This window comes from Semicossyphus pulcher, unplaced genomic scaffold (assembly GCF_022749685.1).
Source record: "Semicossyphus pulcher isolate SPU_LCO1_2020_fin unplaced genomic scaffold, fSemPul1.0.p SCAF_19, whole genome shotgun sequence".
NCBI classification, from domain to species: Eukaryota; Metazoa; Chordata; class Actinopteri; order Labriformes; family Labridae; genus Semicossyphus; species Semicossyphus pulcher.
In genome coordinates this window covers 9,066,107-9,080,845 of record NW_027211692.1, presented here as the reverse complement: position 1 = coordinate 9,080,845, position 14,739 = coordinate 9,066,107, and the positions used below count along the sequence as shown (strand labels likewise).

The window sequence follows — 14,739 nt, the reverse complement described above, 5'->3', positions numbered from 1 at the left end:
CTTTTGAATTGAAGATTGCTTACATTACATTAAGTTAATCCCAATATCTTCAGTTCGACCATTTTGACTACACTTACGACTACTGTTTTTCGGTTACTGTAAGAAGTATACATTAACTATCAACAGAGATACTCTAATTCAAGGTTAATTCAAATATAGCAGTACGTTGATTATTTCAGTTTTAGTCCGAGCTTGGTAACAGTTTGAAACGCCGCCATGACAACAACAGAACGCTACTAGACGGAAGTAGTTTTTACCAAGTAAGGGTCGCCAGAGAAGTCAAACATGAAGACAATCGCATTTTAAATTATATATTATTAAATAATTTAAAAGCATGTAAAAAGATATTACTTTTTACTTTCACAATATACCCCTCAGTTATGTTACTAAAATGAACAAACCTTGCCTGGACAATAAAAGTATTAACTGCTAAATAAACCTTTTAAGGCACACGTTCACTTTAAGAACCTTTGCACAGACCGGAAGTGGTACTGTCAAATTTAGAGTATTTCTACCAGGTCCCGTGTTCAGGGGAGCAGTATTTCTATAAACACTTAGTGCCTCACAGTTGACCAGTTTGTGGAAGTGCATTGTCACGTAACCTGAATTAAACGATGGCTCATTACGAAGAAGTAAATGTGCGTGGGTATGATGAGTTCTGTAAGGCTGTGTCTGAAAGAGCAGGAAAGGATATTTTTGCTTATTTCTCTGGTGATAAAGACGCCCAGGGAAAGAGCTGGTGTCCAGACTGTGTAAAAGGTAAATTCGTTTATTTTCTACCTCATGGATTATGCTTGTGGTCCTTGTAATTTCATTTTGGCTTAATTTTTACAGGACTTGATTTGTACATGTGGTCATGTCACATGTAGTATGTAGCAAACTAGCAAGTGTCCTGGTATTGAGATAGGTATAGCCTACTGTTTTGCTTTTCAGAATCTTGATTGTTCTTTATTTTATATTTGGTGCACTGTCAGTAATTTCAAACACTTCCCCCTTTTTCCTCTTTTTCCTCTTTTTTTAGCTGAGCCAATTGTAAGAGGAGAGATGTCTCATCTTCCAGAGGGTTCTGTCTTCATCTACTGCCAAGTTGGAGAAAGAGCCTTGTCAGTATTTTAATCTACTCATTTTGTATGGAGACTGTTAGTAATTATGTCAAATACTTTTACAAAACAAGAAAGCAAAGCACACCATATAGCTAGTAGCTTCAGGTAACAAATCATTGTCCATCTACTGAGTACTTTAAGTCATCTGCTCTATGAAAATAAGAAGTTATTGCAATAACAGTTAGTCAGAGCCCAACATACTGTCTTAAAATTACAAGTAAAAAAATTTAGTAAAACAATCTGATTCAACCTAACTTGATTTTGAATTGAAATGGAAAGACAAGTATTTATTTTTATTTGTGAACCCACAAGAAGTTTCTATACATGATAAATCTCTCAGAATATTATATGATCCACAACCTTGCTATGTATGAATTCAATGTGGTTGAACTAATATTATTATATTTTACAAACTATTGTGCCTATTCCAATGAGTGCAAAGTCTTGTGTCACTGCAGTGATTAGGTGTACGGTACATATGTATAATCATAAAACCTGAATGGAGAATATTAAGCTTTCAGTCAAGGAAAAGTTTTTCTTTCAGGGCAGCCTTTAAATCTTTATCTCAAATAATTTGGCACTGTGACATTTACAACAATATGATCCTAAATCTGTATCACATTTTGGCTATCCGCGTGCAAACAGTGGCCAAGACACACAAGATTTTCTGTACTGCTGTGCTGTGCAAATGTATTAAATACATTAGGGCAACAAGTAATGCTTATTACATATACTTTTTTTTAAATCAATATATTAAGTTCCAAAATAAGTAGCCTTTGTAAGTCTGCTTATTCAAATGTGGTTCTGGTAACTGAAATCAGCTGCTTTATAATGATGTCTTTTTCATGCTTCAGTTGGAAGGATCCAAGTAATGACTTCAAGAAGACACTGAAGCTGAGTGGAGTTCCCACTCTGCTGCGATATGGCACAGTAAGTATAGCCTGAAATGAGTCTTAGTGTGCATGTTATGAAGAAATATCCATAAAAATTACATAATATTAACCACATTGTCATGTTACATATGAAAAACAATCTATAACATAACTGTTGTTTGACTGGCCATGGGAATAATACTAATGATAGCAATACATCGACCTGTCTTCTGTTTCCAGCCTCAGAAGTTGGTGGAGGAGGAATGCTTCAAGGCTGACCTGGTGAAGATGATGTTCACTGAGGACTGAGGGATCCTGCCTCCTCCGCATCGGTCATCAGATTTCAAGATTCCTTCACCATTACTCTTAGCCACCATTCAGTTTCAACACTATTGTTAACCGTACATCCAAGGTACATATATCAGTGTAATTGGATTTAAATCAGCAACTGTGTACGTTTACAACCAAAATAAGGAGCCTCCTTTGTAAGACACAGCTGTGCCATTAAATCCATGCTGGAAAATCTGCAGACAATCGCATAGAAAGGATGTGATTCATACTAATCATTCATGCTCCATTTTATTTGCAACCACTCAATTCTGTATTGTAACAGTTTGATACATTTCTTCAAATGTAATCTTATTAACACACTAGTTGATAACAAAAAATACCTTAGGATTTTTTTTTATTGTAATCATTTTTTGTAAGTGATTTTTGTTGCCTTACAGTAGGACTCAAATAAAGTGATACTTGATGAAGAAGATTTTGGCCAGCTGAAAACGTTCTTTGTATTATGTTGTCTTATGACACAAAGATGAAATGTGCACACAAACCTTACTCTCATTGCGGATGACATTGGGAGAGTTAAACAGAGTTGTAATTATTACTGTTTTTATACCAAATATTTTTGTGTTTTTCACCTTTGGAAGACCCTTTTCCTTCTCCATGCACCTTTTAAGAAGTTTATGCCAGAAATGTCTTCTCTGCTTTCCCTTCCTCTTAAAAATATATTTTTCTTTTGTTCCTACTGCTGAATGTTTAAGCTCACTGTGCATAACTCGAGAAGTACATTTATTGAAGAAGAAAGTTTCTTTGTGCTCATTCCAGAAATCATGTTTTTATCGATGGGCCTACAAGCAGGATTTGTGATCATAATCATAAGATAGTTAAATAGTTTGCAAGCCAATCTTGGACCAGTATTTAACGTGAAAAAGCCTTGAAGCCTTTTTGTGATATACACTGGACAGTACAGTACAAGTCGCGTGTTAACCAGCATTTCAACTTACATTTATTAATTCTGGATTTTTAATGAGGGTGAAGATTTAATGAAGACCCCTGATTTTTTGTGAGAATAACATATCCAATAGAAATTATTTTTAAAAGTAGAAAATTCAAAGACATTTTTAAACATGTCCTGGGTGGACCTTTAACATTTAATTCAGCACCGGTAGTTTCCTCATATGAACGCTAGATGGCAGCATACTCACAGGAATAGAGCGATTTTAAACAGAGTCCTTTTTTTTTTCAAATTGAATAATTAAATTCAGAGTTTGCTATTAAAGCCTATTAAATTAGCAAATACCAACCATTTAATACAATTTAATGTAATTTAAAGTCAAACACGATTCAGGTGCTTTTAATTTGAAAACCGAATAAGTTTGATGAAATCAAACCTGTAAACTCTGACACTAAATGAATTGAGCTGCATTAACACATAACACATTCAAATATCCGCAGGATATCGCGATAAAGTGTTTTCTTTGTAACTATTTGAGTAACATGATAAAAGTGTATAGCTTGGGGGGAGAAGAGCGCAACCGCTGTTGCAGTCAGGGCGATAAAGCGGAGCGCATTCCTGCACAGCGCTCACACCGGAGGACGAGCCGCGGTGGAGAAACACAGACCGCAACGCCTCACAGGGGCCGGGAGCTCACCTAAAACCTCAAATTGGAGGTGAAGGAAGTGCCGGGTGTCGCCTGAACGTTGTGGTTTACATGTACAGCAGCCTCGGCTGAGGGTTACGTTGTGTGTACGAGGACTGTACGCTGCCATGTCGGAGTTTCTGGTGAGTCTACTCGGGGAGCGGCTCGTCAACAGCGAGAAAGCCGAGGTGGACGTGCAGTCGCTGGGCGCCAAGCTGTCCCTGGTCGGGCTCTTCTTCGGATGTAGCCTGAACGCACCATGCAAGCAGTTCAACGGCAGCCTGTGCGAGTTTTACAGCAGGTTCAAAAAGACGTCTGAACACAAGGATAAATTGGAAATCGTCTTCATCTCGTCTGATCAGGACCAGAAACACTGGCAAGACTTTTTGCAGGAGATGCCATGGCCTGGGTTACCTTTCAAAGACAGACACAAAAAGGTAAGATGGGCTGTGGTGATGAAGCACTGCCGAATCAGTGCTTGTTCTCTGGAGAGGTTTTTCTGTGTGTTTAGTGTGCTGGAAACCACCTGAAAACTCCCTGTAGGTCGTGTGTGCTTCAGAGCACAGGTGTATATGCTTTAAATTGGATCATTTAATTGTTTTCCCTACACCTTTAAACTAGGTTAACTTTTATCACTATAATCAGCTCGACCTCTGACATCTTGAACTAATCGTTCTGTTAACCAAGTAAATCTAAACACTTCTAAAACATAGCCAACCTTGCTGTGATAACGTACACAAAATCTGATTGAATGCAGCCTTTTTATTACACATTGAACCAATGGATAATGAAAAGGATATGTGAAATGTCAGTAGTGTTAACATGGAAACATTATCACAGATTTCATTAGAAGTTTATATTTTAAATGATGATTAACATCCTGCGGCCAGTGAAGGAACCCTCTATCATTTGACTGAATTTGATCAAGATAATCTTAATGTGTGAGGCCAGACATTCCTGACTTAACAACAGGAAAGAGAGACTGAAATTCCCCTTTCTTTTTCCACTGACTGACACACATTTTCAGTGAATAGATTTTGCCACAAAAATTGAGGTAAAGCTCTCAGAGAGCTGGTATTGTTACATCTGTACCGTTATAATCATTGCTGTCTGTACAGCCCGCCCAGTGAAGGCCCTCTATTTTCTCAGCCTCACATTTAGATAGCTTTCCCTGCTTTCTTGATGTTGTCATAAATGCAGTTTTATGTTTATATTTATATGCAGTTTTTAAGTTTAAAATCACAGGCAGCTCAGATTTATTTCTCTCCTGTCACTTATTTTGAACATATATTGTAGATATTTGCTTTGCAGAAAATAGATTTTATTTAAAGACGTCATCGTACTATTTAGTTGCATCATTCACCTCCTCTAAATTCTCTATTTTGTATTTGTATCAACTAAGACAAATATTGTCTTTTGTTCATATCAAAATTGCCCCACACTCAAACATCCTGCAGTTGCAATATTATTCTTTAGGTAAAATAGAAATTGCACCTGGTAGTGATTTTTTTTTTCAGATGATAGAAAGCAGTAAGACGTTTTAAACATTGTGTGTGTGTGCTGCAGGATGTCAGTGGGCCATCCCTGCGTCCTGTCTGCAGCACAGGTCTCTCTCTCTTTTTCTAAGTCTAAATGTCATTGCAGATGATGACGTGCGTGGTTGCATATCAGTCATGCATGTCAGTGAATGCTGATTTTGTTTGCATTAAAATTGATCTAAATTTGTCCAGATAATATTAAAGAGGATTTTGACCTCTTGCAGTTGAAGATGAGGCCTGGTTGTACCTTTTTAAGAGCATAGAAAATTACATTTAAAAAGAGCAAAATACAGACAGTATAGATATTTTTAACCTTAGTTCTGTTATAAAATAAATGTATAATTCCTAAAATATCAAGCAGCCCACATCTGTATTTTGTCACAAAGGTTGCATCTCTGTTCAGCCACTTCCCCCCTGACTGCTCTTTGTGTAGGTGAGGCATGACTCGCACTGCATCATTGTCTCGTAAATTCTTTCAGATCGCCAATGATGATTTCCGTTACACCTCATAATGAAGTCCAGGCGTGAAGAAGGGGAGTGGGGGGTTGTCCTGTTGTTGTCTGGGGGCGGAGCATGTCCATCGCCACAGTGCTGCGTTATTGTGTTCGAAATGCTGCTGGAAAAAAAATGTCTGTGGCGTCAACATAACCATTGTTCGTGCTCCTGTTGGTGGTCTGTTGGCTCTGTCGGCCTTGTGAGAATACAGCAACACAATCTGTGTGTTTCTGTGTGTGTGTGTGTGTTGTGCAGGCCTGCAGTTCTGGTTCAGTTTGGGCTTCATCCAGATTTTGGCCTCTTCTCTTCTCACCGATTAAAAACAGCAGCTTTAGGACAGTAACAGTTTTGTATAAATGACTTCTCCAGAGGTATGCAGAGCGTGTCAGTGCTCCTCATTATCCAGTAGTTAATTCATGATTTATGGATGTATGCGTTTACGTTTTATTGCAGTGCATTATATGCTCAAATCTGTATCCATTTCCACTGCAGCCTCTCTCCTGCCCACATGGTTTGTGTTTATCCTGTCCATCGGTTTATAACGCTTAAGTCAGTTTACGTCCATTTAGAGCAGCATCAATTAATTGATTAGATGATCAATAGTAAATTTATCAGTTTGTATTAAATGTTTAAGTAATTTTTCATAAAAAAATCGCCAAATATTTGCTTGTTCCAGCTTCTCAGTCGGAGGATTAGATTCTTTCCGTGGTCACATGATCGTAAACTGAATATCTTTCTGTTTTGTGCCATTCAAACAATTTATTATGCACTTTTTTTTTACACAAATTCATCAACTAATTGAAAAATAATCTGCATATAATCATCATTTTAATTGACAATGTTAATTGCAGTTGTAATTAGTCGCCTATTGTGTGAGGATTTCTGTCCTGATGGGGGAAAAAAAGGTGGTCAAATCAACCCCAAAATGCAGATGTTTTCTCTTCTCAGCTATAATTAGATGTGTCTTACTCAAGAGTGTGAGTCATAGGAAGTGTGAAGTTTGTCTTCCACTGTTAATCAGAGCCAAATGTGAGACTTTATGTTCTATCAGCAGCAGACTGCGTAAGATGATCCCGGCCTGTGTGCATATGAACGTTTACAGAGGGCCTTCTGTATGTGGTCTGTATGTGCTGTGGACAGAGCTAACTGATGAGTCATGTTGACCCAGTGGAGGGCCGTGTTGATGTTGTGGCTCTGCGGATACTAAGTGGCCCTCTCACCTCTCCTCCTCCTCTCCGGCTGCAAGCTGAGCTCATCTCCTGAACGATGCAATTTCTCCTCAATCGTGTCTTTCAGAGCCTCTCGGTCCACCTAAGAATCCCTGACTGTACCTCCCCTCCTCCTCCTCCCCCTCTCTCCTCTGACTTGGCTATCTCTCTTTTTCTTTTCTCTCAGGAGGTATCCAGGCCTTCCCGTTGCAGGAAATGTTTGTTATTTAATCAAGCAGGGATAATATTCTTGATTAAATACAGAGAGAAAGAAAAGTCGAGGCTGTTCTTTATTTAATCAGCCTTTGAAAAAAGTTGGAAACTTTTATGTAGCTCTTTGGTGGTTTTGAAATCAACATAAATAGACTGCAACGTGTAATTGTCTTTGTAAGTTGGTGCCAATGGATTTAATTTAGCTATTTTCTTCTTTGCATGTGACCGTTTAATGGAGTATCAGCTGTCAAGTCTTTCTGATTTCTTTTTTTCTTATAATGGAGTCACTTTTAAATCCATAAAGGTCAAGAGGTCAGAACATTGTTTTTGAAATCCACTAGTGTTTGCCTCCCTCCTCCAATAGCCCGCTCTCACTGAGTGGACGTCTACTTGCTGTCCAGGGACGGCCAGCTGTCTGCTTGGCCGGCTGGCTGGCACGGCCTTACATGGACTTGTGCAGCAAAGTTTCGTGTAAATCAATTAAAGCCTTGGCCAGCACGATGTGAAAACCCAAACCTCACCAAAGGGGGGAGAACACGCTGAGATGCTGCCAGAGCTGCTCCTGCTGGACTCTGAAGGGGGGGAGGATCACATCTCAGGGAGAGAAAGGCCTCTTGTTCAAGTCCTCCTGGTCGAGCTTTCTGCTCTGCAGCCGGCCCCCGGGGGCAGGACGCCCGCTCGCTCGGCTCGCAGCCAGGGAGTGAGAGGGCGCAAGGGGCTTCAGAGAGGATGCCTTTCATCGATATGTCATAGATCTGCTGAAAACTTCACCTCACCTGGTGACAGTAGAAATGACTTGAGAAGGTCCTGAACTTTTTTATCTGCAGGTGGTTAGTCCCCCTCTTCTTGATGCATATAGCCTTGTGGGCCTGTATCGTTCGATTTTCTCCTTTTGTTGTTCACTCAAAGTTTGTGGGCTAATATCGTCAACAGAATGAGACATTTTTGAGGTTGCTGTGATGTGGGACATCTGTAATTAAGAGCTTCGGGGCTTAATTCAGAGAGGATGTATCAGTCATAAATTTCCTGTTCTGCGGCTCATGGGAACAAACTTCATGCATGGTATCAGGAAATCAAACAAGACGCATGCAACACCCCTTCTGCTCTGTAACAAATGATCATCTAAATATGCAGGCTGTATGATTCAAATACTCTGAGTTCCCTACAGGAAGGTTCATAAAGGATGAGAGTTGAAACTAAATCACTTTCACCCCTAACGATTGCCCTACGATTGACACCAGAACAAGTTTAACAGAAGAGGTCGAACAGCATCTTCTTCTCCAAATAAGGATGTGAACCTGAAACAGAGGCACTCACTTTTTAGATTCCTAACTCTGATCAAAGCACAGAGGGCGAAGTAAGTAGCCTATTACAAAGTTAGCTCTGGGATTACTGGGGGGGAAAAAAGCCAATCCTTACTTCAAGGCATTTGACCCTTGCAGATTAAGTGACTTGTGAAACCCTAGAGCGACAGTTATCCGAGAGTTTCATGCTGTTTGAGATTTACAGCTTGAAGGATATCAAGTAAGAGAAAAAAGACAATTAACCCTTCGAGACATGTATAAATAGTACTTGATTTTGTTTACATACAAACATAAAGAACAATAAAGTTAGTATATTTTTAAGTCTCTAACTTTAAAACCTTTGATCGAGGGGTTTTTCCCCAAGGTGGCTCAGGTCGCAAATGCTTCATTTCCTTTGGCTTAATCTGAGGTTGGCCCCAGTGTGTCAGCGTAACATGTAATTAGACAGTAATCTTGTTTTGAATTGAATATTATGACTTCTGTACGACTTTATTAAAGGAGCAGTTGGCCCCTGGAAAAAGCCACTGTCAGTGAAAGCTGGTGTTCTCTGTAATCGATAGAAGCAATAATATTTAAAATTGGCGCCATAGCTGTGGAGAAAGTTGAACACCCAGCATGCATTGTTCCCCTCCCTCTGAAAGGAACGGCCCAGTGAGAGACGCTGGAGTGAAATACTACTGCAGACGATGGCTCAGAGCGGTACAGAATCTGAAATACGACAAGAATATACCCGTGTATCATCTAAAAAATCTTCAGGTCTGCAGTCTACAATTCAAACCTGACGATTTTGAACGAGACATGACATCGGAGGCGGGCGTCCTAGATTGAGGAAGTGTAGTTTAGAGAGCTCCCTGGCCCCCGCCAGATGAAGCATTTTACATAGTCTGGCGGAGGTTTTTCAGGGCCCATTGGTGAAGCAGATAGCGTCCTCCAAATGCACAGAGCAAAATTTCTTTTTTTTCTACCATAATGGCATCAGCTCCCCATAATAGCATGATAGAACTGAGGTTGAAAATTGGCGAACCGGCCCTTTAAGAAGCAAAAACAAGAGGAAGGGCTTCTGAAATTCGTAAGGAAATGTAACACTGCTCAGTTAGAGTTTGTAAATGCACCAAGGCCTTTGTAATGACCATATATTACAATTCACACTATTGGGTTAGAGTCTTAGTAAGCTGACCTTGCAGAAATTGTTACCCTGACTCCGATTTAAAGTGTGCATGTCCGGCTTTGGTGCTGTATTTTAATATGACTCCATTGTCCTGCAGCTGTGAGGCCTTGTTTCTGAGCTCCATGTTTGACAGGAGCTTATGTAAAGAATGTGGGCACACACACCTGCTCCTCTGAAGCCAGTCAGGGCCAGAGGGCATGGAAACTGTGTGTTTGTGATGGCAATGCCAACTGCTAAATCTCACACCACCAAGCTTGTGTTACTGTCCCCTCTCACTGCCCATTGTGTCCTCTTTCATGGAGGATGTGTAACATTATTAGAGGCGACAATAGAGATCTAATCAGAGGTGAAGTTCAGTGGCTTAAGTTACCCACGTGAGACTTTAGGAACAGTTGGACTGTGTGTCTTGTAAAAGTCATTCCCTCTTGCAACTTAATCTGTTTTTACTTCCTGTTATCTACCCGTTAAAAGACGACAGAATAGTTGTTATGCTGCGACCTCTGTCCGCGATCCACGAAACCACTGAAACGATACTCTGGGATTGACTTTTCCTCTTTGTCCTCATGTTTTCCAGCTGGACTGCTCCTGGACTCCGTGTGGTTTTCAGTCACGACTTTTCCAAAGCGGAGTGACGTTAAAGATAATAGACATGGCTAATGTGTTCACCGCCGTGTCTGCAGTAGCTCTCAATGAGAACAACAGATGATTCATCCGACTGCGTACATTATCCCAAACCAGCCTCAATTGTCACATACTTAGCAGTCACATCATCCAAACCAGCGCGGCGTAAAGTTCAGCATGATTGCTTGATATAATTTTGGATTCCACTGATGACAGGAAAGCAGCTTAGACCAAGCCTCTTTCCATGGAATAAGCTGATGGTTGTTTCAATTCATAAATCCACCATCATCTGCTGCGTATTTCTTTTATTTCATGCTACTGCTGCCATATCCGGGAGGTTTGTTCCTCCATTTCTCCGAGCTGAAAACACTTCATGGCCGGTTTGTTGTGCCTGGACCCTCCCCCACTCAATCCTCCGGTCTCTAATTGCCCCACACCACAGCTCAGCAGCCCCTTCCAACATAATAACAGCATAGCCGCCCCAGGGGCATCCTGCCATCCAGAGCTGTCTTCGGTCTTCCTTTTGTTATCTCTCCTAGATTGAATGTTGGCTCTTTGTGATTGCATAGTTCCCCCCTCATCATCCCCACTGATCGTATTTCTTAAGCTAAATGAAAACGACACAATGATTGATACGTGCTTTGGACTGTCTACACTCTAAGAATTTTAATCTTTATCACCGACACCCCCTGAAACCTATCTCCTTCAGGATATCTGCTCTATCTGTGAGTGGCAGCGCTGATTTGATGTAAATTTATTCATAGTATGAACATTTCTGGCGTGACAAGTTTCCCCTTGGACGATAACCCCTTCCCTTCTCTGTGACCATCACCCCGTTACCAAGATGGAAGTACTGTTTTGTATATGCAAGCTGTAAACCCCCCCCTCACTGTGGTGTTTTCATCCAAGGGTAAGTGCTCCTGCAGCTCCTGCTCCTGTCTAAAAAGAAGCTAGCTATACAAAGAGACCTAGTGTCTCAGCGTGCAGCATGGCACACTGGCACCAGCCTGCTGTCTTGCCTACAGTTATGCTGTTGCATGCGGCGAAGGGATTTTTATCTAGCAACTGACAAGCAAGCACTCTCACAAAGTGAGGAAAAATGGAGCTAGATTGAAACAGTGCAGCCCTTATTTTCCTATTGCCTAATGTTAAATCATCAGATTTTGTCTTGACATCTTCTGTTTGTTATCACTTGACTTGTGTGCTACTTGAGTAGCTAAACTTACTAAAAATAAAACAGAAATTACAATTTAATTTACAATTTAGTAAAAAAAACCTAATTGGCATGATGTTAAAAACATTTGATTTTGTTAGCTTAATGTAGGCCTAATCAATAAATAACCAAATAATTAGCTAAAAATATCTGATAATACGTTGAAAAAGTTAGCTTAAATCAAACAGTCAAAATAACCAAAAGTACATAAACATTCAAAAAAAAGTTAGAAATTAAACGATGAACAGCCAAAATAGGAAGCTAAGAGTCAATAGCTATATAATGGATAAACAGTAAAAAAAAAACATAAGCTATTGGATAGATATAAGTAAAAAATAATACATCAGTATATCATTATAGTTAGCTAAAAGCAAAGGATAAACAGTCGAAATGGCTAGCTAGAAGCAATGAAGTGACACTGAAACATCCTTAAACTAAGCTAATAGATAAATAGTTAAGTAAATAATAAAACATCACAGGTCAGTATAGTTAGCTTAAAGTAATAGGTAAACAGTTAAAGTAGTTAGCTCAAAGTAATCATTTCACAATAAAAATAGTTAGCTAAAAGTAATTAATCAATTGTCAAAAAAAGTTAGCTAAAGGTAACAGATTGACAGCTGAAGTAGCAAAAGTAAGGCATACATTTAATCAAAAAGAAGTCCAAAAACACTAAGCTAACAGAGAACTGCTGAAAATGCACCAACAGTCAAAATAGTTAGCTAAAGTAACAAAACATTGTAGTAGTTAGCCAAGAAGTGAAAACACTGTTACAATTGTTAGCTTAAGGCAACGGATAAACAGTAAACACAGTTAGCTGACCGCAATAAATAAACAGCAGGAAATGTTAGCTAAAACTAATAAATGGAAGAAATGACCAGCTGCTGCTTTGAGTTAGGATTAACCCTTTCCTAAACATTGACATTTTGCTGAATGAAACAGTAACTCCTTTCTGTTCCTTTCTCCTTCCTGTTATCTAATTTTGTACTTTGTACTTGTACTTTTTTTATATATATATATATATATCGATAGATATATATATTTTGATCTTTATTTTTTACCCTCTGTGTGCTGATTCTTTCCTATTGTATTGTACTGTATAAGCTGCTGGAGACTGAATTTCCCAGAGGGAGTCATCCCAAAGGGATCAATAAAGTTGAGTCTAAGTCTAAGTCTAAGTCTAAGTCTTTCGGTAGCATCCACTTTGACGTCAAATGTACACGTTTGGAAGACGACAGGTGGTGTTGATAAAGGAGAAAGCTACCTGAAAGGGGTGTAGGCGTATGTTTGACAAAAAAAAGATTGGGTACAGTAACTGCTCTGCTTTGATGTGAGGATAGTAGCAGTAGTTGTGTGAGCATAAAGAGAGGAAAAAGAGACATGGTAGTCCTTGCCTCAGGCTAACAGAGGACTGTATGTGGACGGAGAAAATGCTTCACACAACTCCTGTGGGCTTTGTGGGCCTCTAAATGCTGCATGACAGAGGGCAGAACAGCATCCAGCCCACATCTTCAAGGAATTAAAAAGATATACTGTACGAGGCAGTGGCAGAGCAGTGAATCTTTTTTATTGTCTGTCACTGTAATCTCAGAGTGCGATTTTAATAATGTTGATGGATTTGTGAGACTACTTTATGTGATTTTCCATACATAAACTTGAATCAAGATACAATGGATAAGAGTGACGAAATCCTGGCTTTCATTTTATTTTTTCCAACTTCAGAGCCTTGCAAGAAGCAGGACTGTGGAAATATGTTGTTGTAAATGGCTTGAGTGGAAAGGGATGAAGAGAGTTTAAGGCTGTGGTATTTACAGTATAACACTTATACGAGGAATCTTACTTTTTTTTTTTTAAAGGAATAGTTTGACGTGCACATCTGTACAGTTTTAATTACACCTGTTGTATGTTTTTGTTCTATACATTTTTATTCTTATTGCCTATTTTTTTTATCTTGTTCTATTGAAGTCTTTTGCTTATCTTTATTCTAGTTCTATTATAATTGTTCTGGACCAAAACAAATTCCTTTGTGTAAACCTACTTGGCAATAAACCCCGATTTTGATTCTGATTAAATGACACTTAATTGCTTTCTTGCCAAGATTTAGATAAAAAAATCATACTACTGCCACATGTCTATATGATAAATATTAAGCTATATTGAGCAGCCAGTTAGCTTAGCTTAGCATAAACTGGAAACAGGGGGAAAACATCAAGCCTGGCTCTCTCCAAAGGCAATAAATTACACCTACTAGCACCTCTAAAAAGTCCATAAATATCATGTTATACCTTTTTAAAGATAATTTTTTGTCTTTTAGCCTTTATTTAATAGGACAACTATGGAGAGACAGGGAATGTGTGGAGTTGAGAGTGGGGAGTTTTTTGAGAGTGGGGAACAACATGCACCAAATGGAACGGCAGATCAGGAGTCGAACCTGCGATCAGTGCGACGAGGACTATAGCCTCGATGCATGGGGCGCCTGCTCAGCCGTGAAAAATTTTATAGCTGGCCATGTGACAGAGCTAAGCTAACAGACAGCAGACACTAGATAAATACTTCACACACAATGAGTAGTATCTTCTCAGAGTAAATTAGTCTATTTTCCAAGATGTTGAGCAATCCCTATTATAAAGTCATATAATTACATAGTGATTTAAATAAGCCATGTCCCAACAGTGACATCTGATGACAACCCGTCAGCATGTGTACCGCCAACCTGCCAACCCCAGTCACTCGGCAACGGACAGACTGAAGATGTTCACTGTGTGCCAGAGGAAAGGGAACAGTATTAACATCCAGAAATAGCACTTTTTCTGCCTTTTTGACAGGTTAAAGAAGATTGCACCTCAGCACATCATCTCCACAGGGAGATAAGGCCGTGTCATCCAATCTTCTTTTTAATTTAACCTTGTTAAATCACATATGGTCAGGTGCTGTGTCAAGAGTTTATAGAAAACAAATGTGGTTATGTTTCAACATTGCATACCTAAAATAATTAACATTTGTTGGTTTTAACTGATGATTAATGCTCACTTTGCTCTTCAAATGCTACATTTACCAAAAGCTGTTAATCTGCCTGCTGAGGATA

The 14,739-nt window shown here is 39.3% G+C and overlaps 2 protein-coding genes across 2 annotated transcripts in view; both read left to right on the top strand.

Moving 5' to 3' along the window:
- The first annotated feature begins 514 nt into the window (after nucleotides 1-514).
- txndc17 (thioredoxin domain containing 17) lies at nucleotides 515-2,737 on the top strand. The gene is made up of 4 exons (XM_069668721.1): nucleotides 515-759; nucleotides 1,022-1,103; nucleotides 1,958-2,033; nucleotides 2,216-2,737. The coding sequence occupies exons 1-4, from the start codon at nucleotides 615-617 to the stop codon at nucleotides 2,282-2,284; spliced, it is 372 nt and encodes a 123-aa protein (XP_069524822.1). The 5' UTR covers nucleotides 515-614; the 3' UTR covers nucleotides 2,285-2,737.
- Nucleotides 2,738-3,860: 1,123 nt separating this feature from the next.
- nxn (nucleoredoxin) overlaps nucleotides 3,861-14,739 on the top strand; it is a 66,850-nt gene continuing 55,971 nt past the window's right edge. Inside the window, exon 1 of the mRNA XM_069668617.1 lies at nucleotides 3,861-4,334. Within this exon, the coding sequence (XP_069524718.1) occupies nucleotides 4,026-4,334 (309 nt within the window). The 5' untranslated portion in view covers nucleotides 3,861-4,025. The remainder of the gene's footprint in view (nucleotides 4,335-14,739) is intronic.

Excerpts from the sequence above, each read along its gene's own strand:
- txndc17 (XM_069668721.1), top strand. The coding sequence starts at position 615 with ATGGCTCATTACGAAGAAGTAAATGTGCGTGGGTATGATGAGTTCTGT. Across the intron at positions 1,104-1,957 it reads CAAGTTGGAGAAAGAGCCTT|TTGGAAGGATCCAAGTAATG; the intron begins GTCAGTATTTTA and ends TTCATGCTTCAG. Across the intron at positions 2,034-2,215 it reads CTCTGCTGCGATATGGCACA|CCTCAGAAGTTGGTGGAGGA; the intron begins GTAAGTATAGCC and ends TTCTGTTTCCAG.